General features: G+C 44.9%; 2 protein-coding genes across 3 annotated transcripts; both read left to right on the top strand.

Moving 5' to 3' along the window:
- The first annotated feature begins 1,598 nt into the window (after window positions 1–1,598).
- Window positions 1,599–15,770, top strand: LOC117083132 (importin subunit alpha-1). Of its 2 annotated transcripts, none has more exons than XM_033210458.1 (11): window positions 1,599–1,910; window positions 3,175–3,272; window positions 3,422–3,559; window positions 7,349–7,437; window positions 9,623–9,891; window positions 10,135–10,229; window positions 10,330–10,593; window positions 11,074–11,307; window positions 11,558–11,740; window positions 13,457–13,606; window positions 15,425–15,770. In XM_033210458.1, the coding sequence occupies exons 2-11, from the start codon at window positions 3,198–3,200 to the stop codon at window positions 15,515–15,517; spliced, it is 1,590 nt and encodes a 529-aa protein (XP_033066349.1). In that variant the 5' UTR covers window positions 1,599–1,910; window positions 3,175–3,197; the 3' UTR covers window positions 15,518–15,770. The 2 variants fall into 2 exon arrangements, with proteins under 2 accessions (XP_033066349.1, XP_033066352.1); XM_033210461.1 differs by lacking the exon at window positions 15,425–15,770 and adding an exon at window positions 13,829–14,349.
- A 279-nt stretch (window positions 15,771–16,049) lies between these two features.
- LOC117083123 (MICOS complex subunit MIC10-like) lies at window positions 16,050–19,791 on the top strand. The gene is made up of 2 exons (XM_033210424.1): window positions 16,050–16,078; window positions 19,286–19,791. The coding sequence occupies exons 1-2, from the start codon at window positions 16,050–16,052 to the stop codon at window positions 19,542–19,544; spliced, it is 288 nt and encodes a 95-aa protein (XP_033066315.1). The 3' UTR covers window positions 19,545–19,791.
- The last annotated feature ends 4,054 nt before the right edge of the window (window positions 19,792–23,845 follow it).

Genomic DNA, 23,845 nt, shown 5'->3' with positions numbered 1-23,845 from the left:
TGTCTTTACAAAAAATACAAACATTAGCTGGACGTGGTGGTGTGTACCTGTAGTCCCAGCTATTTGGGAGGCTGAGGTGGGAGGATGGTTTCAGCCCAGGAGGCAGAGGTCGCAGTGAGCCGAGATCGTGCCACTCCACTCCAGCCTGGGTGACAGAGCCAGATCCTGTCTCAAAGACAAGAAATAAAAAGAAAAAAAAAAAGAGAAGAAACTCAACTTGACAATACAAAAGAAATGTGTATCGGATCTCATAATTGCAAACCTTCAGAGATAGAGCGGGTCAGACTTCTCAAGGTTTCCCTAGTTTTCTTATTCAGATTTCTAGGACTCACATCCCTCAGTTCAGAAGAACAGAGGCTGCTTTCCTACCTCCAACCAGTAAACAAAAGGCACAGGCTGTCCAACTGGATGAATTTAGGTCATGTGCCTGCCCCTGAACCATTCTCAGTAGCTGAGAGAATGCCTCACAGTGATTGGTTTAGGGGTGAATTCCTTCCACATTCTTGCATTTAGGGGGATGGGATTATGCTGATTAAGAGTAGGTACAACCCTTTATGAACTCTGGCTGCTATACAATGAATGAGGCTGGCATTATTGCTTGCAAGAATGGACAGATTTGATGTTTGAATTTATTTATAGTAAGAAATAAACCCGGACAACTTTTCTAAAATGTAATCTTTTAGAACACAAAAAAATTGCAGAAACAAAAATGGCCCATAATCCTGGTGCTCTGTTGACCATCTTTGTTCGTTTGAGCATATGGCAAAAAATGCAAAATTCAGAAATGTGTAACGAGCATAGAATGTTACTGGAACAGTTGACAAAACTTGAACACAGACTACATACTAAACAACAGCATGAAATTTCAGTTTTTCTGAATTTGACGACTGCAGTGTGGTTATATAAGAGAATGTCTTTTCTTAGGAGATACACCGTGAAACAGAGGAAAAAGGACATGATTCTGAAACTCTCAAATGTTTCAAAAAGTAACATATTAAAATCACACATAGGCACACACGTGCATATGTATACATATATATGTATAGAGACAGCAGTAGCAAATGTGGCAAAATGTTAACATTTGGCAAATCTGGATAAGGATTTGCAATTCTGCTGCATTTGAAATTATTTAAAAATACAAAACTTGAGTGTTTGGAGAAACAGGAATAATAAACCTTTTGTTACCATATTTGCGGCTTCTATACAGTCTTTTACACACGCAATTAAAAAAAAAAAACTAAACTAAAAAATATAACCTTCCCTCTTCCCTCCCATAGTGGCCAGAAACCCCTGCCAAGTTCTTCGGATGTCATAACAGGAAAAAAACGCAAAGCAATATGTCTTTCTATAAAGATTACTTATTTACTAATTATCATTTTTTAATTTTCATGAAGATCAACAACAAAGCTTTTTTTAAAATAATGACTTTGAGAATCATTTTGCCGTATTTGTTTAAGGCTGTCGCCCAGGAAAACGCCGAGGGACCATGCGCGCTTCAACCCCGTGGAAACACGAACGGCCCAGGGGACCGCCCCTTCGCGTTGCTTGACGGGATCTAGAGTCCTCCCGCTCCGCCCCGCCAGGCGCTCGGGGACCGCCCGGCCGCTCCCTCATCTCGCGATGCCATCCTCCTTTTTTTTTTTTTTTTTTCCCCCCCATCCCACTCGCCCCTAAGCCCTATGACTCCCTCCTCTCTTAACGTGTTTTTCAAATCCACCAATGGGCACACAGCTTGGGCTCGAACCAGCCAATCGGAATGCGGAGTCACCGGGAAATTTAAATCGCGCCGGCCGGCTGCACGAGCCACACGGTCTTTGAGCTGAGTCGAGGTGCACCCTTTGAGCGCAGCCGTCCCACAGCCGCTGATTTCCCCGCTTCGCCTCCCGTGGAAGCCCGAGCCCGCTTCGCAGGTACAGACTCAGGCGGCGGCCCGGCCGGAGCGCTAACGGCTTGTCCGCGGGCGGCGTTCGCCTTTGGATGGGGGGAGGGAGGCCCCGGGTCCACGCCGAGCCTGGCTCAGCCTCCGCGTTGACTAGGCCTCGGGGGCGACTGGTTCATTGACCAGGCGGCTGAGTTTCGCGGGGTCTGCGGGTTTAGGCGCCGACGCTCTTCAAACGGCGGCGGAGACCATAACGCGTCGCGGCCGGGAGAATCGGAGCGAGCCAGGCCTGAGGGCGAATGTCCCGGGAGGGCTCGTGGCGGTCCTGGCCTCGCCTCCCGCTTTCTCGTTGCATCTTCCCCGACGTAGGGGCAGGGGCTGGGGGTGGCAGTTGGGAGCACCGTCTCTGACACTTAGGCCCCGGGGTGGCTGTGCCACCAAGTCGTAGGCGAGCGTAATGAAAGCAAAGATAGCAAATTGTAAGGAGGGCTTTGACTTTCGTCGTCTTCTGAATGACGCACAGCTGATGTCGTCCTAATTAAGTGCATTCACTCCTAGTCTCTGGAAATGCAAATCAAATATGCGACATGCGGCACTGCATTTTTAATGTTGACCATAATGTAATGATGAAGCAAATTTTTATTTAGTTTTCGAATCTGCACCTATTTTGGCCAAGTAAAGACAGTAAAGTAGTGAGAGCCTCCTGAGAATCTGAATTTATTGCCCTGGCACATAATTTTTAGCTGTAAGTTAACTTGGTTCCCCTACTTTGCCTTGGATTAACTATTAGGGACTCTGGAGTATCGAGTCAGGCTGTCAGAAACGGTGGACACACGTGGCTAGTCCAAATTGAAATACTCTGTAAGCTTAAGGTACACAAAAGACTTCAAAGATGGGGTATGGAAAAAGAATGTAAAAGATGTCAGTTATTTTATATATTGCTAACATATTGAAATACTATTTGGATATGTTGGGTTAAGTAAAATTATTGAAATTAGTTTCACTTGTTTCTTTTCGCCTTCTAAAAAGTATGGCTACTAGGAAGTTTGAATTTATATAGCTTGCATTCTATTTCTGATGGACAGCCCTCTCCAGGAAGTCTCAGCCCTTCAGAGGGAAGGGGGGACAGTTCCCTTTTGGGTAAAGCTATTTCTTAGTACTGAAAACATGGTGATCCCTCCTCTAGTATACAGGTGTGGATTCAGTAGATGCTTGATAATTCCATTCTTATTTGGTACTATTATTGACAAAGGAAAATGATAAAGGAAATATTTTTTCTCTTCCTCACCTTTTAGCTTTCTCCCTTTGTCTCATAACCATGTCCACCAACGAGAATGCTAATACACCAGCTCCCCGTCTTCACAGATTCAAGAACAAGGGAAAAGACAGTACAGTGAGTACCTTCTGTTGCTTTCCTGTGGTGCTGTTTAAATGGGAGGACATTTGGAAAGGGGTGAAAACTTAGGGATCTTTTTAAAAATACCCTCACTTAGCAACAAAAACTGATGTGATAGGTGAAACGGCATGTTATCTTTTCTCAAGGAAATGAGGCGTCGCAGAATAGAGGTCAATGTGGAGCTGAGGAAAGCTAAGAAGGATGACCAGATGCTGAAGAGGAGAAACGTAAGCTCATTTCCTGATGATGCTACTTCTCCGCTGCAGGAAAACCGCAACAACCAGGTAAAAAATGTATTTTAGTGTATGAGTTACATGAAATCCAGAAAATCAGTAGGAACTTTTCTTAGAAATTCAAGTAAACTTAACATTTCTAGTCTTATAGTTGTTCTAGTCTTATGGTTGTACCTATCTGTGAAGATCTTTTTCTCTGTTCGCAATTAGTAATTGTCTTCCCTCCTGCCTTCCATAATCCACTGAAGCTGATTTAGGATCTTCCTTTAGCTCTGACCTTCCTTCAGACTTCCCTGCATTTCTAGCTACTAACTGGGTATCTTGACCTGACCACTGTGTCCAGAGCCAACCAGTTTCTGGTTTATTTCTTTTGTTTTTTTTTCCGAGACGGAGTCTCGCTTTATTGCTCAGGCTGGACTGCAGTGGCACAGTCTCGGCTCACAGCAACCTCTGACTCCTGGGTTCAAGCAGTTCTCCTGCCACAGCCTCCTGAGTAGCTGGGATTACGGGCACGCACCACCATGCTTGACTAGTTTTTGTATTTTTTTTTTGTTTGTATTTTTTAGTTTCTCTCTGTCGCCCAGGCTAGAGTACAGTGGTGTGATCTCAGCTCACTGCAAGCTCCACCTCCCAGGTTCATGCCAGTCTCTTGCGTCAGCCTCCCAAGTAGCTGGGACTACAGGCACCTACCACCCTGTCCAGCTAATTTTTTTGTATTTTTAGTAGAAACGGGGTTTCATCGTGTTAGCCAGGAAGGTCTTGATCTCCTGACCTCGTGATCCACCCGCCTCAGCCTCCCAAAGTGCTGGGATCACAGGCGTGAGCCACTGCCCGGCCTGTTTTTGTATTTTTTTTTTTTTTTTTTTTTTTTTTTTTTTTTTTGAGACGGAGTCTCGCTCTGTCGCCCAGGCTGGAGTGCTGTGGCCGGATCTCGGCTCACTGCAAGCTCCACCTCCCAGGTTCATGCCAGTCTCTTGCGTCAGCCTCCCAAGTAGCTGGGACTACAGGCGCCCACCACCTCGCCCGGCTAGTTTTTTGTATTTTTAGTAGAGACGGGGTTTCACCGTGTTAGCCAGGATGGTCTCGATCTCCTGACCTCGTGATCCACCCGACTCGGCCTCCCAAAGTGCTGGGATTACAGGCTTGAGCCACCGCGCCCGGCCCTGTTTTTGTATTTTTAGTAGAAGCAGGGTTTCGCCATGTTGGCCATGCTAGTCTTGAACTCCTGACCTCGTGATATGCCTGCCTTGGCCTTCCAAAGTGCTGGGATTACAGGCGTGAGCCACTAGGCCCTGCCCGTTTTTGGTTTATGTCTGCCTTTTTTGGTATTCTCTCTTTTTTTGTATTTGTCACCAGCTTTGTTCAGGACTTTCCTTCTGAAATATTTACGGTAGCCTCCGAATTTATCATTTCCTCCTTTCTGTGCCAATATAATATTTTCCTGAAATTTTTCCTAAAGTACTGCTTTAGACATGTGTTTTCTCTCAAAATCCATACTCCAAATTGCTTGAACCTGGGAGGCGGAGGTTGCAGTGAGCCAAGATCGTCCCATTGCACTCCAGCCTGGGCAACAATCAAGGAAAAAAATAAAAATAAAAAAATTCATATTCCAGCTGGGCATGGTGGTTCATGCCTGTTCATGCCAACACTTTGGGAAGCTGAAATGGGAGGATCACTGGAGGCCAGGAGTTTGAGTCCAGCCTAGGCAACATAGCAAGACCTTGTCTCTATAAAAAATAAAGTTAGCTGGGCATGGTGGCACTGGCCTTTACTCCTAGGTATTCAGGGGGCTGAGACAGAAGGCTCATTTGCCAGGATTTTGAGGTTGCAGTGAGCTGTGATTGCACTACTGCACTCTGTGCTGGGTGACGGTGAGACCCTGTTTGTAAAAATAAAAATCCCTACTCCATGAAGGTCTTCCATAAAGTAGACCTATCTTAGATTTTCAAATTTATCTTTCATCTGGGCACTTTCCTACATCTTTTTCTCACAATATGCTTCCTTTTTTTTTTTTCTTAAGATGAAGCCTTGCTTTGTTGCCCAGGCAGGAGTGCAAGGCACCATCTCGGCTCACCACAACATCTGCCTCCTGGGTTCAAGCGATACTCGTGCCTCAACCTCCGGAGTAGTTGGGATTATAGGCACGTACCACCATGCCCAGCTAATTTTTGTTTTTTTCCAGTAGAGACGGGGTTTTGCCATGTTGGTCAGGCTAGTCTCTAACCCCTGACCTCAGGTGATCTGCCTGCCTCGGCCTCCCAAAGTTCTGAGATTACAGGTGTGAGCCACCACGCCCAGCCACATTATGCTTCCTTTAGCACTCCACATTTATCTTTTTTTTTTTTTAATTGAATACTAGCTATGTTCTATATCTAGGGTACTAATACTCAAAGCTCATCTCCTTATAGCACTCCTTAGCCTAGCAGGAAAGACACTTCTTTCTCAGGATTCTCTAGCTCCTTGGTTCTGCACCCAAAATGGGAAGTAAATGCTGTGTAGCCCATCTATGTACCACTTGTTTTACGCTGTTTGTCTGCTTGTCACTTTCCCTCTGTGAGGCGTCAGGCTCCTGGAGAGACAGGGATACTGTCTTTTTGAATTATGGGTAGCACTGGTTCTCAAACCTCCTTTCTACTGTGATTCACAACATAAAACTTTTTTTTTTTGTGGGGGTCGGGGAATGGGTCTTGAGCGGTTACCCAGGCTGGAGTGCAGTGGTGCGATCTCGGCTGACTGCAGCCTCCATCTCCTGGGTTCAAGTGACCCTCCTGCCTCAACCTCCCAAGTAGCTAGGATTACAGGGGATCACCACCATGTCTAGCTAATTTTTGCATTTTTAGTAGACATGGGGATTCACCATGTTTCCCAGTCTGGTCTTGAACTCCTGACCTCAGGTGATCCACCCACCTCGGCCTCCCAAAGTGCTGGGATTACAGGCATGAGCCACTTCGCCCAGCTGAACATAAAACATTTATATTTGCAACAACACTCAACCATGGAAATACACAGATTATAAAATTAGATATGAAAATCCTTGGCCAGGCGTGGTGGGTCACGCCTGTAATCCTAGCACTTTGGGAGGCCCAGGCGGGTGGATCACCTAAGGTTGGCAGTTCAAGACCAGCCTAACATGGAGAAACCCTGTCTCTACTAAAAATACAAAAAAAATTAGTTGGGCATGGTGGCGCATGCCTGTAATCCCAGGTACTCAGGAGGCTGAGGCAAGAGAATCGCTTGAACCCAGGAGGTGGAGGTTGTGGTGAGCCAAGATCGTACCACTGCACTCCAGCCTGGGGAATGAGTGAAACTCCATCTCAAAAAAAGAAAATCCTCAGAACGTTGCCTATAACTTCATTCTTTCTCCCTCAAAGTATATCTGAATGCAAGTGATTGAGACTAATGAAGAAATAATCTTTGGTCTTGTATGGTGACAGGCAAACACCACCATGCCTGGATTTTTTTTTTTTTTTTTTTTGTCGTGGGGAGGTCGTCTCACCTGAGCGCAAACCATCCTCCCTCCTGAGCCTTCCAGAGTGCTAGGCTTACAGGTGTGAGCCACCATGCCTGGCCTAGTTCATTTTTTAAATGGTTCAAAGCTCCCTTTGTTAGCGACAAAACAGTTGGATACTCCATAACTTGAGACTCTAGTGAGTCATGACACCGAGTTTGGAAACTGTTCTACATATAAAATAATGAATATTTAACAGGCAAAATTAAATGTAGGGCTAAATATGTAGTAGCTGGCTATATAAGCCTAATGATGTTTACACAAGTAAGTGTGGATTTTATTGTTTGTATTTAATCTTAATGATAATGTGCAAACTTTCACTTTTCTTCTAGGGTACTGTAAATTGGTCTGTTGATGACATTGTCAAAGGCATAAATAGCAGCAATGTGGAAAATCAGCTCCAAGCTACTCAAGCTGCCAGGTAAGTCTGTCTGCAATAGCGTGGGTAGCCCAAGAAATTCAGATTTTTAGATTTTTTTTTTTTTTTTTTTTTAGTGGGGGCAGGAAGGGACAGATAGTGTGTAAGGAAAGATTAGGCCAGCCATCCATACGCCAAATAGTATTTTTTATTTATTAATTTTTTTGAGAAAGGGGCCTTGCTGTTTTGCCCAGGCTGGTCTCGAATGCCTGGGTTCAAGCAATCCTGTCACCTCAGCCTCCTGAAGTGCTGGGATCATAGGTGTGTGCCATTGCACCTGCCCATAAAATTTTTACCAAAGTAATGTTTCAGGTCACTGGTGGGGAAAGGAAGAAATAAATAGTAAGTGGGATTGAGACATGCATTTAGAATGATAGATCCATTTAGGAGATAAGTATAATTTGACCTTTACCTCCCACCATACACAGATATTTATGATATAATAGAAAGGATTAATAAGTTCTGTAGCCTTGGCTGGGTGTGGTGGCTCACGCCTGTAATCTCAGCACTTTGGGAGGCCGAGGTGGGCGGATCACAAGGTCAGGAGATCGAGACCATCCTGGCTAACACCGTGAAACCCCGTCTCTACTAAAAATACAAAAAAATTAGCCGGGTGTGGCAGTGGGCACCTGTAGTCCCAGCTGCTGGGGAGGCTGAGGCAGGAGAAGGGCGTAAACCCGGGAGGCGGAGCTTGCAGTGAGCTGAGATGGCGCCACTGCACTCCAGCCTGGGTGACAGAGCGAGACTCCATCTCAAAAAAAAAAAAGTTCTGTAGCTTGACAGTGTGCAGAAGAACAAATTTCAATGGTAAATTATCATTAAAAAGTTCTAGGCTGGGCCCAGGAGTTTGAGACCAGCCTGGGCAATATGGTGAGACCCCATTTCTACAAAAAAAATTATTAGTTGGATGTGGTGACACGTGCCTGTAATCTTAGGTACTCGGGAGACCCAGGCACAATAATCACTTGAACCCAGGAGGCGGAGGTTGCAGTGAGCTGAGATCTTGCCACTGCACTTCAGCCTGGCGACAGAGCAACACTCTGTCTCAGAAAATAAATAAATAAAATTACCTGGGTGTGGTGGTGCGCACTTGTCCCAGCTACTACTAAAGAGGCTGAGGTGGGAGGATCACTTGAGCCCAGGAGGTTGAGGCTGCAGTGGGCTGTGATCATGGCACTGCACTCTAGCCTGGGTGGAGTGAGATCTTGTCTCAAAAAATAAAATGTAGCCGGGTATGGTGGCTCAAGCCTGTAATCCCATCACTTTGGGAGGCCGAGACGGGTGGATCACGAGATCAGGAGATCGAGACCATCCTGGCTAACACGGTGAAACCCTGTCTCTACTAAAAATACAAAAAACTAGCCGGGTGCGGTGGTGGGCGCCTGTAGTCCCAGCTGCTCGGGAGGCTGAGGCAGGAGAATGGCGTAAACCCGGGAGGCGGAGCTTGCAGTGAGCTGAGATCCGGCCACTGCACTCCAGCCTGGGCGACAGAGCGAGACTCCGTCTCAAAAAATAAAAATGTGCTTAACCACAACTATCAGGGAGAACAAATTCAGTTAACCATGGGAGTATAACCCTGTCAGAATGTCAAAAGTTTTTTTAAAAAGTGACAAGATCTATAGATTTCTGCAGGGATGGAGAGGAGGGTAAGCTACATTAATTTTTGGAAAAATGGTAGTTAATTATACCGCATATATAGCACCATACAGGTAATCTGTTCAGCGTCTCTTAGGTTCCAGAATGTCTCTGCATTTAGTGATTTACTTTTTTTTTTTTTTTTTTGAGGCAGAGTCTCACTCTGTCGCCCGGGCTGGAGTGCAGTGGCCGGATCTCAGCTCACTGCAAGCTCCGCCTCCGGGTTTACGCCATTCTCCTGCCTCAGCCTCCCGAGTAGCTGGGACTACAGGCGCCTGCCACCTCGCCCGGCTAGTTTTTTTGTATTTTTAGTAGAGACGAGGTTTCACCGTGTTAGCCAGGATGGTCTCGATCTCCTGACCTCATGATCCGCCCGTCTCGGCCTCCCAAAGTGCTGGGATTACAGGCTTGAGCCACTGTGCCCGGCCTTACTGATTTACTTAAAAGGTTGTCTGAAGTTCTAAACTGTTGAATTGCATTTTAAATTGGTTTTTACGCAAACTCCTTTTGTTAACCACTTTCAACTTTTATTTCTCTTTTTGTTCCCCTTTAGGAAACTACTTTCTAGAGAAAAACAGCCCCCCATAGACAACATAATCCGGGCTGGTTTGATTCCAAAATTTGTGTCCTTCTTGGGCAGAACTGATTGTAGTCCCATTCAGTTTGAGTCTGCTTGGGCACTCACAAACATTGCTTCTGGGACATCAGAACAGACCAAGGCTGTGGTAGATGGAGGTGCCATCCCAGCATTCATCTCTCTGTTGGCATCTCCCCATGCTCACATCAGTGAACAAGCCGTCTGGGCTCTAGGAAACATTGCAGGTACTTGGACATGAAGTTCTTTTGACTGAATGTATCTAAGCGTAATGAGTTGGAAGAAAGTAACAACGACTTCGTCAAGTTTTGAGCTTGCTTTCAAGCCGTTATTAGGAATGAAAGTGTTGTCTTTACAAAGGCAGCAGAGGGGCATCTAAGTACGTTTGGGAGTTTTTGCTGGTGCATTCAGTCACTGAACGTTAATGGTGTTGGACAAGGTAATAAAATTAATCTTGCCTTTTTTTTCAGGTGACGGCTCAGTGTTCCGAGACTTGGTTATTAAGTATGGTGCGGTTGACCCGCTGCTGGCTCTCCTTGCGGTTCCTGATATGTCATCTTTAGCAGTAAGTTACTACCATGAATAAAGTTACTCACTTCTTCATTCTAATTTCCCCCATCTTCTCAAAAGACAGAACCTCTCATTGCCTATTTTTTTTCCCCTAGTGTGGCTACTTACGTAATCTTACCTGGACACTTTCAAATCTTTGCCGCAACAAGAATCCTGCACCCCCGATAGATGCTGTTGAGCAGATTCTTCCTACCTTAGTTCGGCTCCTGCATCATGATGACCCAGAAGTATTAGCGGATACCTGCTGGGCTATTTCCTACCTTACTGACGGTCCGAATGAACGAATTGACATGGTCGTGAAAACAGGAGTTGTGCCCCAACTTGTGAAGCTTCTAGGAGCTTCTGAATTGCCGATTGTGGTAAGTTATTTACTTGTAGATTAGGACATAAGTATAAGAAGCATGATCAGGGCTGGGTACGGTGGCTCACACCTGTATAATCCCAGCACTTTGGGAGACCAAGGCGGGTGGATCACCTGAGGTCAGGAGTTAGAGACCAGCCTGGCCAACATGGGGAAAGCCCATCTCTACTAAAAATACAAAGCAATTATCTGGATGTGGTGGCACGTGTCTGTAATCCCAACTACTTGGGAGGCTAAGGTAGGAGAATTGCTTGAATCTGGGAGGCAGAGGCTGCAGTGAGTCGAGATCGTGCACTACAGCCTGGGTGACAAGAGCAAGACTCCTGTCTCTCAAAAAAAAAAATCGTTATCAGTTGATACTAATATTGAAATATTACCTATTTCAGGCCATGATGGACCTCTTGTTAAAATTTTTAGGGTACAGAATTTCTGAAGTGCTGGGAAGAAAACCAGCATCAACTTTTTTTTTTTTTTCCAGACTCCTGCCCTAAGAGCCATAGGGAATATTGTCACTGGTACAGATGAACAGACTCAGGTTGTAATTGATGCAGGAGCACTCGCTGTCTTTCCCAGCCTGCTCACCAACCCCAAAACTAACATTCAGAAGGAAGCTACATGGACAATGTCAAACATCACAGCTGGCCGTCAGGACCAGATACAGCAAGTTGTGAATCATGGATTAGTCCCATTCCTTGTTAGTGTTCTCTCTAAGGTAATGAAGTCTTAGGATTTAATCAAGTTATTTTTTAGTATTTATAGAAAGCTGTGCTTGATAAGCTTCTTCATGTGCAAGAATCTTGGGTTCTACTTGGAGTCCTTTGCTGAAAGATACCCAGGAACCCCTTTCACTTAAGGTTGGATAGAACCTTGGTCCTTTCAGTCATTGTTTTTGTGAAAAAGTACTCTTGGAATCTTATTTGTGCGACTGTTCTGAAATAAAACCATTTCCTTATGTTGAATAGGCAGATTTTAAGACACAAAAGGAGGCTGTATGGGCCGTGACCAACTATACTAGTGGTGGAACAGTTGAGCAGATTGTGTACCTCGTTCACTGTGGCATAATAGAACCGTTGATGAACCTCTTAACTGCAAAAGATACCAAGATTATTCTGGTTATCCTGGATGCCATTTCAAATATCTTTCAGGTAAGTCCTATCAAGGTGGCTTTGTTTGAGTGTGAACTTGATAATAATCAGTTTACTATTTAGACCTGAGGGAGGGCAGCTGTTGTAAGTTTACTCACTAGTAAGCCACAGATTCAGAAAGCATGTTTAGGTGGGCCACACCTTTGATTAAAAATGTGGCAGGCATTATCAAAGATATGAAAGAGATGACAAGTGGATGATGGGACCTGAATCGAAGTCGGGCGTTTATGTGGACTCATCACATCTGTTTACTTGGTTGATTTAATGTCCCAATTTCATACCGAATTTTGGTGAAATTAAATTTGAATGACTTGGCGCAGTGGCTCATGCCTGTAATCCCAGCACTTTGGGAGGCCGAGGAGGGTGGATCACCTGAGGTCAGGAGTTCGAGACCAGCCTGGCCAACATAGCGAAACCCTGTCTCTACTAAAAATACAAAAATTAGCCAGGCATGGTGGCGGGGGCCTATAATTCCAGCTACTCAGGAGGCTGAGGCAGGAGAATTGCTTAAAACCTGGGCAGGGGAGTGGAGGTTGCAGTGAGCCAAGATTGCGTCACTTCACCCCAGTCTGGGCAAAAGAGTGAAACTGTCTCAAAAAAAAAAAAAAAAATTCTGAATGACTTAATTATATTTTTCTTCTGGTTCCACCCCTAATTGATCCAAGCATACCAGCATATGGCACTTTGTCATAGTGATTGGTGGCAGGTAAGCCCTTCTCATCAACTTTGGATTCTAGAGATTTTTACATATAGAAGTTGAGCCTACAGGCTGGGCGTGCTGGCTCATGCCTGTAATCCCAGCACTTTGGGAGGCCGAGGCAGGTGGATCATGAGGTCAGGAGTTCAAGACCAGCCTGGCCAACATAGTGAGACCCTGACTCTACTAACAATACAAAAAATGAGCCGGATGTGGTGGCAGTCGCCTGTAATTCCAGCTGCTCGGGAGCTGAGGCAGGAGAATCACTTGAACCTGGGAGGCAGAAGTTGCAGTGAGCCAAGATCGTGCCATTGCACTCCAACCTGGGCAACAAGAGTGAAACTCTGTCTCAAAAAAAAAAAAAAAAAATTGAGCCTACAATAATGGATGCTGGCATATCTGTCACTGCGTATAAATAATTTGTCAATATGTGGCCAGTATTTCCTCTTCCCCTCATCTAATCCCCTAAGTTATTTTCAAGTAAATCTGCTATTTCATCTATAGATATTTATGTGTCTCTTAAAAGTTGAAAATTTAAAGAGAAACTAACCTACATACCATTCCATATGCCCAATAAATCCTTAATACCAACACACATTCTGGTCAGACATTTAGTTTAGCACTCCATAGGCCATCTTTGCCTTTGATACCTTGGCTACACCTTGTGATGATAAAGGATTTTTTACAGAACAATAATCCCCTGTTCCCATAGCAGAGCAGTTGGACTGGAATGTAGTGTGTTTTAAAAGTTGCCCACGTGATTTTGATACATAGAAAAAGTTGAGATCCATTGATTGTAAGATCTTTGGCTCCGGTTGAAGTAGTGCTAAAAGCAGGTATAGATCCAATCACATTGAGTTTCAACAAAATGTAAGATGGACATAAAACTATGATATGCTTGATGAAGGAACTGTTAAGGTGTTTATTTCTGCCTGACATATCAAAATTCAAAATTTTCAATGTTTTCTTCATTAAAACATTCAGAGTATATACCAGTAAACTTGGAATTTTTTTTTTAGGCTGCTGAGAAACTAGGTGAAACTGAGAAACTTAGTATAATGATTGAAGAGTGTGGAGGCTTAGACAAAATTGAAGCTCTACAAAACCATGAAAATGAGTCTGTATATAAGGCTTCGTTAAGCTTAATTGAGAAGTATTTCTGTGTAGAGGTGAGTAATGCATGGTAATATTAATAACAACTTGGAAACATCTAAAGTCAAGCCCTTTTTTCCCTCATAATTTTAAAAATGAGCTTCATATCTTTGTTAAATATAGTAAAATATCAGTGTGCATAGGACATAATGTATTTATTTGCCCCTCTGATGTTTGGCTTGATAGTAATAAAATCTTTTTATTTTTTATGTTTTGGTTTCTACAAATTACTTTATTAGAATGTCAGACTCAAAAGGAACTACCAGTAACATGCCTGAAAATGCTATATATGATTTATGCTTGACCATGACCCCTGCTGTCACTGGATCCAGAGTGTGAACAAGGAAAAAGGAAGTGGAGGTGGGCGGGGACAGCACTAGGCCTGGCTGGCCAGATGTCGGGCCCACAGACCTGGTCCCCATAACCACCAGGATCCTTACAATGTACACATTCCTAATTCAGGCTCAACTCTCCTTTACCCAAGAGTAAATGCCTCAGGACTCAGTCTGAATCACTGTCCATCTCGGCTTCTTTCACATCCACACTGAATTTGTACTCCTGGTCACATCCCATGTAAGCGTCACTCATGAAGTACAGAGTGTAGTTGTGGGCACCAGTGGCTGGGGCCACAAAGTCCAACTTCACCTTGGCCTTCTGCTGCAGGGCCAGCCTCTTGATGGAGATGAGGCTACTGGACTTGGTGTCTCCAATCACCACCCACCAGCCATCTTCACGTTTCTGTGGGAAGAGAGGCACAATGACGGGGCCTGTGACTTCCTCCTCTCGCTGCAGCTGCACCAGCACCATCACTGGCCTGCCACTGCGGATGCTGTCCTTATCTGCCACCTCATAAGATAGTTCGATATTAGGGTAGCGGTTACAAAAGCGAGCCACATCTGTAATCTGGTTGTCAGTCAGCTGAAGCAATGCGTTCCATTCTTCATCCTCCATCTCCATAATGTCGAAAACACTCTCCACTCCCTTGTCTGTGCAACGTTTGATATGCTCAGAGGTGAAGTGTGGCAGCTGCTTCAGGTATGAGTCCTGGGACCACATGGCTTGAGTGACCATCTGGGCCAGTTCCAAAGCTGCCACAGCAGAGCTGAGCCACCCATTGCGGGAGAGGACATCCACGCAGGCCTGGATAAGTCGGATTGCCTTACTAAGGATTTCCTCCATATCTGACTGCAACTCAGCACTCAGCTGCGTGCGGGACAGGAGAGCCTGCAGGAGCAAGTTGGCCTTGATGTGTGGATCATTGAACTTAGGGTTATTCAGCTTGTGGGGGACCTTCTGAGCCAACTGCCTCAGGAAGTTGTCTTCATGGTGCCAGATGGGAATGTTCTCGTACTCTGCTGCATTGGAGATGATCTCAATAAGCCCTCGAACCTTGGTCTTGGCATTGAGGTGAGATTTTAAAAGTCACCAGATTGGTTTCAAATGGATAGCCTTGAGAATCTTAGACTATCTGGAGGGTAAGTTAGTGGGTGTCATTGTAGGAGGTGATAGAGAAGTAGGCCAAACCCACCGCCGTGCTCTGGGCCTAATACAGTCTTTTCCTATTGAAAAGTGACAGTTGGGGAAGAAAAAAATCTCGGCCTGTTTCTGTGACTGTAGTAGCATTCCTTATCCCCGGTCCCCGCAACTCCCCAGGCACTCAGGAATTGGCAAAGTTTCAGAGACCCTCCCTCCCCTATCTCAAATACTAGAATATCATACAGGATTAAAGGTATAATATGCAGATCAAGACCTAGAGATTAAACACAGACTTCTAGATAGGCTGCTGCTTGAAATAATTATATTCTTTTTATATTTATTTTTTAGTATATTTCCAGGAAGAGGAAGATCAAAACGTTGTGCCGGAAACTACCTCTGAAGGCTACACCCTCCAAGTTGAAGATGGGGCTCCTGGGACCTTTACCTTTTAGAACACGTAGCTGAGGCATACATTTGTTGTGTACCATGTTTGGTATTTTGTCTTATTGTTTCTCTACTAAGAACTCTTTTTAAATGTGGTTTGTTATTGTAGCACTTTTTACACTGAAACTATACCTGAACAGTTCCAACTGTACATACTGTATGAAGCTTGTCCTCTGACTAGGTTTCTGATTTCTATGTGGAATTTCATATCTTGCAGCATCCTATAAATAAACATTAAAGTCCACCCTTTTCTTTACTTCACCATGCCTGTGTGTGGCTTTCTAATTTGGAGCCTTTAATGTGTCGCTGGTAAAAGGTAACCCATCCAAACTGGTGTGATGAACCAGAGTAGTCCTGGCTGCAGTTTTTACAGAAGAATGAATAACGTTTTCCAGAAACCCTCAGCCAGTGTCTCCTTAAGTCTCCTTGGCCAGGGAGATGGGCTAAACACCTTAAATTTAATCATAAATCTCTCCTGGAGCTACAAGCGGAATTCATTCCTCCCAAACTTCAAGGCTGAATGGGATTTCAAGGTCAATCATGGCTGCACACGGGCCTCACCTGGGAAAGTACCCAGTTCTGTTTAGTTGATGAGGGGCGTGAGGGTCCACCTTGGGTCCTTTTTAAAAATGTAATTCCCAAGGGCTCCTGTACAGTGTAGGTTGATAGACACTATTCTTTTTGAGATGGAGTCTCGCTCCGTCGCCCAGGCTGGAGTGCAGTGGCACGATCTTGGCTCATTGTAACCTCTGCCTCCCAGGTTTAAGCGATTCTCTTCCTCAGCCTCCTGAGTAGCTGGGATTACGGGCACCCACCACCACGCCCGGCTCATTTTTGTATTTTTAGTAGAGATGGGGTTTCACTGTCTTGGCCAGGCTGCTCTTGAACTCCTGACCTCATGATCACCCACCTTGGCCTCCCAAAGTGCTGGAATTATAGGTGTGAGCCACCGCATCCAGCTGATAGCCACCACTCTTAAGGAATGTGCTGTCACTGGAACAGGCAATGGATTCTGAGTAGAAACCACAAAGTGTTAACTACAGTAGTACCACACAAGTCTTTAAGTGAAATGCTCACTGCAACCTCCACCTCCTGGGTTCAAGCAATTCTCCTGCCTCAGCCTTCCGAGTAGCTGGGATTACAGGTGTGTGCCACCACACCCAGCTTATTTTTGTATTTTTAGTAGAGATGGGGCTTCACCATGTTGGCCAGGATGGTCTCGATCTCTTGGCCTCATGATCCACTGCCTTGGCCTCCCAAAGTGCTGGGATTACAGGTGTAAGCCACCGTGCTCAGCCAAGACATCTTTTCAAGTCAGTAGTAATATACTGCAACAAGTCTCCATTTACCTTCTTGGCTACAAACACAAGGATTTTCTTCCCCTAGTTCATCAACATGCATATAAATATATTTTGCCTTTTGCAGGTAACAGTTGCATTTTAAAATCCTTGCATGGAATGATGTTTAATCCTTCCCTTGTTTAGGTATAGAGCACTGGCTAATACTTATTTGAAGCACCCCCTACAGCCAAGTTGCTAAAATGGGACACTAGGCCGCGTGTGGTGGCTCACCACTGTGATCCCAGCACTTTGGGAGGCTGAGGCAGGCAGATCACTAGAGGTCAGGAGTTTGAGACCAGCCCGGCCAACATGGTGAAACCTGTCTCTACTTTGAAAAAAAAAAAAAAACACAGCCGGGCGCGGTGGCTCAAGCCTGTAATCCCAGCACTTTGGGAGGCCGAGACGGGTGGATCACAAGGTCAAGAGATCAAGACCATCCTGGCTAACCCGGTGAAACTCCGGCTCTACTAAAAAAATACAAAAAACTAGCCGGGCGAGGTGGCGGGCGCCTGCAGTCCCAGCTACTCGGGAGGCTGAGGCAGGAGAATGGCGTAAATCCGGGAGGCGGAGCTTGCAGTGAGCTGAGATCCGGCCACTGCACTCCAGCCTGGGCGACAGAGCAAGACTCCGTCCCAAAAAAAAAAAAAAAGAAAGAAAAGAAAACACACACACAAAACAAAAATTAGTGGGATGCAGTCGTGGGCGCCTGTAAGCTACTTGGGAGGCCGAGGCAGAAGAATCGCTTGAACCTGGGTGGCGGAGGTTGCAGTGAGCTGAGATCGCGCCATTTCACTCCAACCTGGGAGACAGAATGAGACCCTGTCTCAAAAACAAAACAAAAACAAAAACAAAAAACAACAAAAAATAAAATGGAACACTAAACCCCTGTGTTACACATGGTCCTCGTTAAGCATAGAGCATGTTGTTTGGAACCATTGATTACTTTCTCAGCTTTTCCTGTACAAAGGCTCCCATAAAGGGAAGGGGGAAGAGACATTAACAGTACAAACGGCCCTTCCTTTCCTACTTACTTGCTCCTCGCTTCCTCTCCCCAACTCGAGTCCCTTCTTGGATACTGAATCCAAAAGTCTTCAGCTTGAGAAAAGGTGATGGGGAAGTAAACCTGGACATCCTAGATTTTTGCTTTAACATGGGAGAGTTTTAATGGCTTCAGAGGGACTGATGTAAAAGGATAGAAAGTGTAAAGTCTGGATTTGTTAAAGGAGGCATGACTCAATAGTGAGGTAATGAGCAGGAGATAGCTGGTTTCCAAAAAAGTTTTTTTTCATATTTTAGATAAAATGCTTAACATGCTAGTTTCCTTGGAGTCGTTAGATCCATAGAGGCATTGGGAGATTTTTATTTAATTTATATGTAGGTAACTTAATATCTTTGAGAATGACAGAATGACTTTATAACCAGCTTGATTTGTAAAAGTCACGATAAAAACATTATGTAGCCACCAACTTCTCCCTCTTGTAGTGTTAACGTCTAAATTGCCAGTGATTTACTAATGTACCAACATTTTTAGTTTCCTAGCAGTTTGAAATCTCTTTCTTTTTTCTTTTTCTTTTTTTTTTTTTTTGAGACGGAGTCTCGCTCTTGTTGCCCAGGCTGGATAGAGTTCAGTGGCGTGATCTTGGCTCACGGCAACCTCAGCCTCCCAGGCTCAAGCGATTCTCCTGCCTCAGCCTCCCGAGTAGCTGGGACTACAGGCTCCCTCCACCACACTTGACTAATTTTTCTTTTCTTTTCTTTTCTTTTTTTTTTGAGATGGAGTCTTGCTCTGTCTCCCACGCTGGAGTGCAGTGGCGTGATCTCGTCTCACTGCAAGCTCCGCCTCCCGGGTTCACGCCATTCTCCTGCCTCAGGCTCCCGAGTAGCTGGGACTACAGGCGCCCGCCACCTCGCCCAGCTAATTTTTTGTATTTTTAGTAGAGATGGGGTTTCACCATGTTAGCCAGGATGGTCTCGATCTCCTGATCTCGTGATCCGCCGGCCTCAGCCTCTCAAAGTGTTGGGATTACAGGCGTGAGCCACTGCACCCGCCAATTTTTGTATTTTTAGTAGAGATGGGGTTTCTTTCTTTTCTTTTATTTTCTTTTTTTCAAGACAGAGTTTCACTCTTGTCGCCCAGACTGGAGTGCAGTGGTGCAATCTTGGCTCACAGCAACCTCCACCTCCCAGGTTAAGCGATTCTCCTGCCTCAGCCTCCCGAGTAGCCAGGATTACAAGTGCCTGCCACCACACCAGGCTAACTTTTGTATTTTTATTAGAGATGGGGTTTTGCCATGTTGGCCAGGCTGGTCTCAAACTCCTGACCTCAAGTGATCCACCCAGCTTGGCCTCCCAAAGTGCTGGGATTACAGGTATGAGCCACCGTGCCCAGCCATCTAGCAGTTTGAAATGTCATTTAAGATTTTGATAGTGTTACAGAGTGTGGGGCCGGTGGAGAGGAAAGCTGGAGGCACGGGTGGTTGGCAGGAAGTGGGACTGGTGCCTGGCAGATGCGGTGGTGAAGATAGGTACTGGTTTTGGATTAGGAATTGTTTTCTCACTTACCTTCTTTAAAAGAATGTGGCCATTAGCGTTCAGTTCTGGCACAGGATTAGGAATGGCTTACTCCAACTGTCAGCATGATTTCCAGGCTCCATATCTTCTATATGGAAAATATGTCAACGAGCAGGAGCAGTGACTTCACTTGAGAACATCCCAGTGGGAAGACAGGAGAAATCATGTTTACTCCTCAGGAATACTGAAGTGCCCTGGAGTAAGCTGTCCTTCTGTAACAATGTTATCAGTAATGCTTTAACTCCAGCACCTGGTTATGTATTTGAAATCAAGTCTGTTTCTTGTTTTGTATTTTGTCTCTGGAAATTGTAAGGAGGTGGTCTTAAATAAATTAAACAAAAAAAGGGAAAAAAAAGAAAAAAAGAAAAAAAGACTTTGATAGGCTGGGCATGGTGGCTCACGCTTTTAATCCCAGCACTTTGGGAAGCCGAGGCAGGCAGATCATCTGAGGTCAGGAGTTCAAGACCTGCCCAACATGGCAAAACCCTGTCTCTATTACAAATACAAAAAATTAACTGGGCGTGGGGGCGGGAGGTGGATGTTGCAGTGAGCCAAGATTGCACCACTGAACTCCAGTCTGGATGACAAGAGCAAGATTCCATCTCAAAAAAAAAAAAAAAATTGATAAATTACGTATCTTTACCTATAACTTTCATTTTTGTATTTGTTTTTGTTGTAAGCAAGAGAGGAAAGGTAATAGTCCTAAAATCATCTGGCAATTATCAAAGTAAAAACTGCTAACACTTATTTTGCTTGTTGAAATAAAAGGGTAACATTAAAAGATTGGACATCAGCGTGAAACATTTCACGAAGTATTCATTCTTTCATTGCTATATTGCATTTTGGCTGAAAATAATCAAGCTACTTGATTATTTTTAGAACAAAGGAAATCAACATTCTGTTTCCTAATGTTGATTTTTTTTTCTCTCATCCTCAGTCTTTCTGTGACTGCATCATCACTGAAGAGAAGACGTGGGATAATTTTTTGTTACTGTAAATCCTCACTGTTAAGTAAGATTTTTATTTCAGCATTTGGCCTCTTTAATTGCATAACGGCAGTAAGAGCAAAGTCAGTTTTGTTCATATGAACCATTGGAAACCTTGTCAGATACAGGACCCAAGTTCAGAAGGCCATTAAGGCCTGGCTGTCCTTTCCCCTCTCCACCCTTGCTGGAGCTTGCCAAACCCCATGGACTGATTTTGGAAAGCCCTTGAAACATGTCATTTCATTAATGGTGCTTTCTTTTGGGATTGGGCTGTTGACCTAATTTGTGATGAAGAAAACCCGGCCAAATCATGCAGCCTCCCTCTAACTCCGCATGGGAAAGTGTTCGAGAAAAATGTTTCAGCAACATCACCCATTTAAGTTTCATAACCCCAGCTAATAAAGATGATAAGAAACACCCAAGCTATCAACTAGGGTTTTTTGAGGGTGGAAGTACAATTTAATGTTGAGCACTTGTATGTTAAACGACATGTTTTTGGCCTAGTTTGAAAGCTAATTCTCGTGTCTGTAAACACCCAGTTCCTCCTAAATATTTGGGACAGTTTCATAACACTGTGTAGGAGGTGTATGCATCGAACCCTCTTAAACTGATCAGTTCATGCATTCCAGGCTTTTCACAATTGTAAATGTCTTTTCCCATCCTAGTTGTGGGAGGTAGCATGGTGCAGTGAAATGGACTAGTATTTTTTATTTTTTATTTTTTTTTATTTTTTATTTTTTTTGAGACGGAGTCTTGCTCTGCCGCCCAGGCTGGAGTGCAGTGGCCGGGTCTCAGCTCACTGCAAGCTCCGCCTCCCGGGTTTACGCCATTCTCCTGCCTCAGCCTCCCGAGCAGCTGGGACTACAGGCGCCCGCCACGTCGCCCGGCTAGTTTTTTTTGTATTTTTTAGTAGAGACGGGGTTTCACCATGTTAGCCAGGATGGTCTCGATCTCCTGACCTCGTGATCCGCCCGTCTCGGCCTCCCAAAGTGCTGGGATTACAGGCTTGAGCCACCGCGCCCGGCTATTTTTTATTTTTTTTGAGACGGAGTCTTGCTCTGTCGCCCGAGCTGGAGTGCAGTGGCCGGATCTCAGCTCACTGCAAGCTCCGCCTCCCGGGTTTACGCCATTCTCCTGCCTCAGCCTCCCGAGTAGCTGGGACTACAGGCGCCCGCCACCTCACCTGGCTAGTTTTTTGTATTGTTAGTAGAGACGGGGTTTCACCGTGTTAGCCAAGATGGTCTCAATCTCCTGACCTTGTGATCCGCCCGTCTCGGCCTCCCAAAGTGCTGGGATTACAGGCTTGAGCCACCGTGCCCGGCTTGGACTAGTATTTAAGAGTCAGATCTGTCTGAATTCAAATCCTGCCTCTTTATTATGTCAGTGAAAGACCTTTTGGTGGGGCAGCTAAGTGCCTGGCATAAGAAAAGTATAGATACTAATTCCTACATAATAGAAATATCCCAGATAAGTATTACAGCTATTCAAAACTTTTTGTTTGTTGGGAATAGCCATAGTTACTGAAGAAACAGTCTTGCTGTGTTGCCCAGGCTTGTCTCAAATTCCTGGCCTCAAGCTCTCCTGCCTCAGCTTCCCAAAGTGCTGGGATTAGAGGCATGAGGCACTGCACCTGGCTGCCTCCAACCTTTTAACACCAAAGATTTCTGTTTGTTCTTACATAGACCCTTATTTTGATATATTTTACCGTCTAGGCTAAGTTTATTAGTACTCTTCTCTTTTTTTCTTTTTCTTTTTTTTTTTTGAGACGGGGTCTCGCTCTGTGGCCCAGGCTGGAGTGCAGTGGCCGGATCTCAGCTCACTGCAAGCTCCGCCTCCGGGGTTTACGCCATTCTCCTGACTCAGCCTCCCGAGTAGCTGGGACTACAGGCGCCCGCCACCTGGCCCGGCTAGTTTTTTGTATTTTTTAGTAGAGACGGGGTTTCACCGTGTTAGCCAGGATGGTCTTGATCTCCTGACCTTGTGATCCACCCGTCTCGGCCTCCCAAAGTGCTGGGATTACAGGCTTGAGCCACCGCACCCGGCCTCTTTTTTTCCCCTTGTCAGTCAGATACAAGTAAAAACAAGATCACCATACTGGATTGACCTAATGATAGGATTCTACCGAAAAGTCAAATGTTTTGTCAGTCTTTAGGTCTTTTAGGGGCTTGGCATAGCTCTCTGAACAGTGGAACTGGCTCAAGGAGGGCCCACTATGACTAAGTTTCTAGACTGGCTGTTCCTAGCCTTTGCAGTATCCCAGTGAGAGGTCCAGCTGTCTTCCTGTGCCCACTGGTTCCCTTTCTCTTAATTCTATTGGACAGAATAATTGGAGCACCTCCTCACCTCACTTCTCATTGGCCATGAAAACAGGACTGAACCACCCAAGTCCAACTTGGTAATGGAAGCTTGTCAGTATCAATACCTGATAGGCCCCAATACTAGTGTTAATGAAGTTTCTTAAATGAGCGAACACTTGACTGTTGAGACAGCAACCACAAAGCCATATTTTCTACTATGAAGAAACTCATGTTTAGAACTTGAACAAGTTTAGGCAGAAATATTGGAAGCTTATCCATAAAAACAAGGGAATATGAGGAAAGATTGGATAAATAAGAAAACTTTGAATAAATTCAAAATTCAAGTTAATGGTCAAAGTATGATACCCAGAAGGCATCTCCTGATTGTGGCTGCAAAAAATACATATTTTAAAAGCAAAACTGTTGAAATACAGGAGAAATGTAGAAAAACGTGTAAATGAGATGGTCTTTTTTTCTTTTTTTTTTTGAGATGGAGTTTCGTTCTTGTTACCCAGGCTGGAGTGCAATGGCGTGATCTCAGCTCACTGCAAGCTCCGCCTCCCAGGTTCAGGAGATTATCCTGCCTCAGCCTCCCGAGTAGCTGGGATTACAGGCATGCGCCACCACATCTGGCTAATTTTGTATTTTCAGTAGAGATGGGGATTTCTCCATGTTGGTCAGGCTGGTCTCACACTCCCGACCTCAGGTGATCCGCCCACCTGGGCCTCCCAAAGTGCTGGGATTACAGACATGAGACACCACGCCCGGCCAAGATGGTCGCTTTCAACCCTTTGGCTTAGACTACAGTTGTAGGTGACCAATGACTGTCGCCCTACTCTGTTCTTCCCCATCCTTTCAACCAACATCTCAGCCACTCAGCAAAGATTAACTTAGGGAACACAAAGCTAATTCATTTTCTTTACTTTCTCTCTCTTTCCCTCCTTCCCTCCTTCCTTCCTTCCTTCCTTCTCTTTCTCTTTCTTTTTTCTCTCCTTCTCTCTCCCCTCCCTCCCTCCTTCCTTCTTTCCTTCCTTCTTCCTTCCCTCCCTCCCTTCCTTCCTGCCTTTCTTCCTTCCTTCCTTCCTCTTTCTTCCTTTTCTCTTTCTTTTCTTCCTGGTAACTCTTTAAAATGTATTTTCCTA

Source organism: Trachypithecus francoisi, unplaced genomic scaffold (genome assembly GCF_009764315.1).
Source record: "Trachypithecus francoisi isolate TF-2019V2 unplaced genomic scaffold, Tfra_2.0 Contig00293, whole genome shotgun sequence".
Classification (NCBI taxonomy): domain Eukaryota; kingdom Metazoa; phylum Chordata; class Mammalia; order Primates; family Cercopithecidae; genus Trachypithecus; species Trachypithecus francoisi.
The sequence above is the reverse complement of the archived record's forward strand: the minus strand, read 5'-3'. Positions and strand labels throughout refer to the sequence as shown.

Bases quoted from the DNA above. Each gene is read 5' to 3' on its own strand.
- LOC117083132 (XM_033210458.1), top strand. From the start codon at position 3,198: ATGTCCACCAACGAGAATGCTAATACACCAGCTCCCCGTCTTCACAGA. The intron at 9,892-10,134 runs GTACTTGGACAT...CTTTTTTTTCAG, and splicing joins GGCTCTAGGAAACATTGCAG to GTGACGGCTCAGTGTTCCGA. The intron at 10,594-11,073 runs GTAAGTTATTTA...TTTTTTTTCCAG, and splicing joins CTTCTGAATTGCCGATTGTG to ACTCCTGCCCTAAGAGCCAT.
- LOC117083123 (XM_033210424.1), top strand. From the start codon at position 16,050: ATGGCTGCACACGGGCCTCACCTGGGAAA. The intron at 16,079-19,285 runs GTACCCAGTTCT...ATAGTGTTACAG, and splicing joins CACGGGCCTCACCTGGGAAA to AGTGTGGGGCCGGTGGAGAG.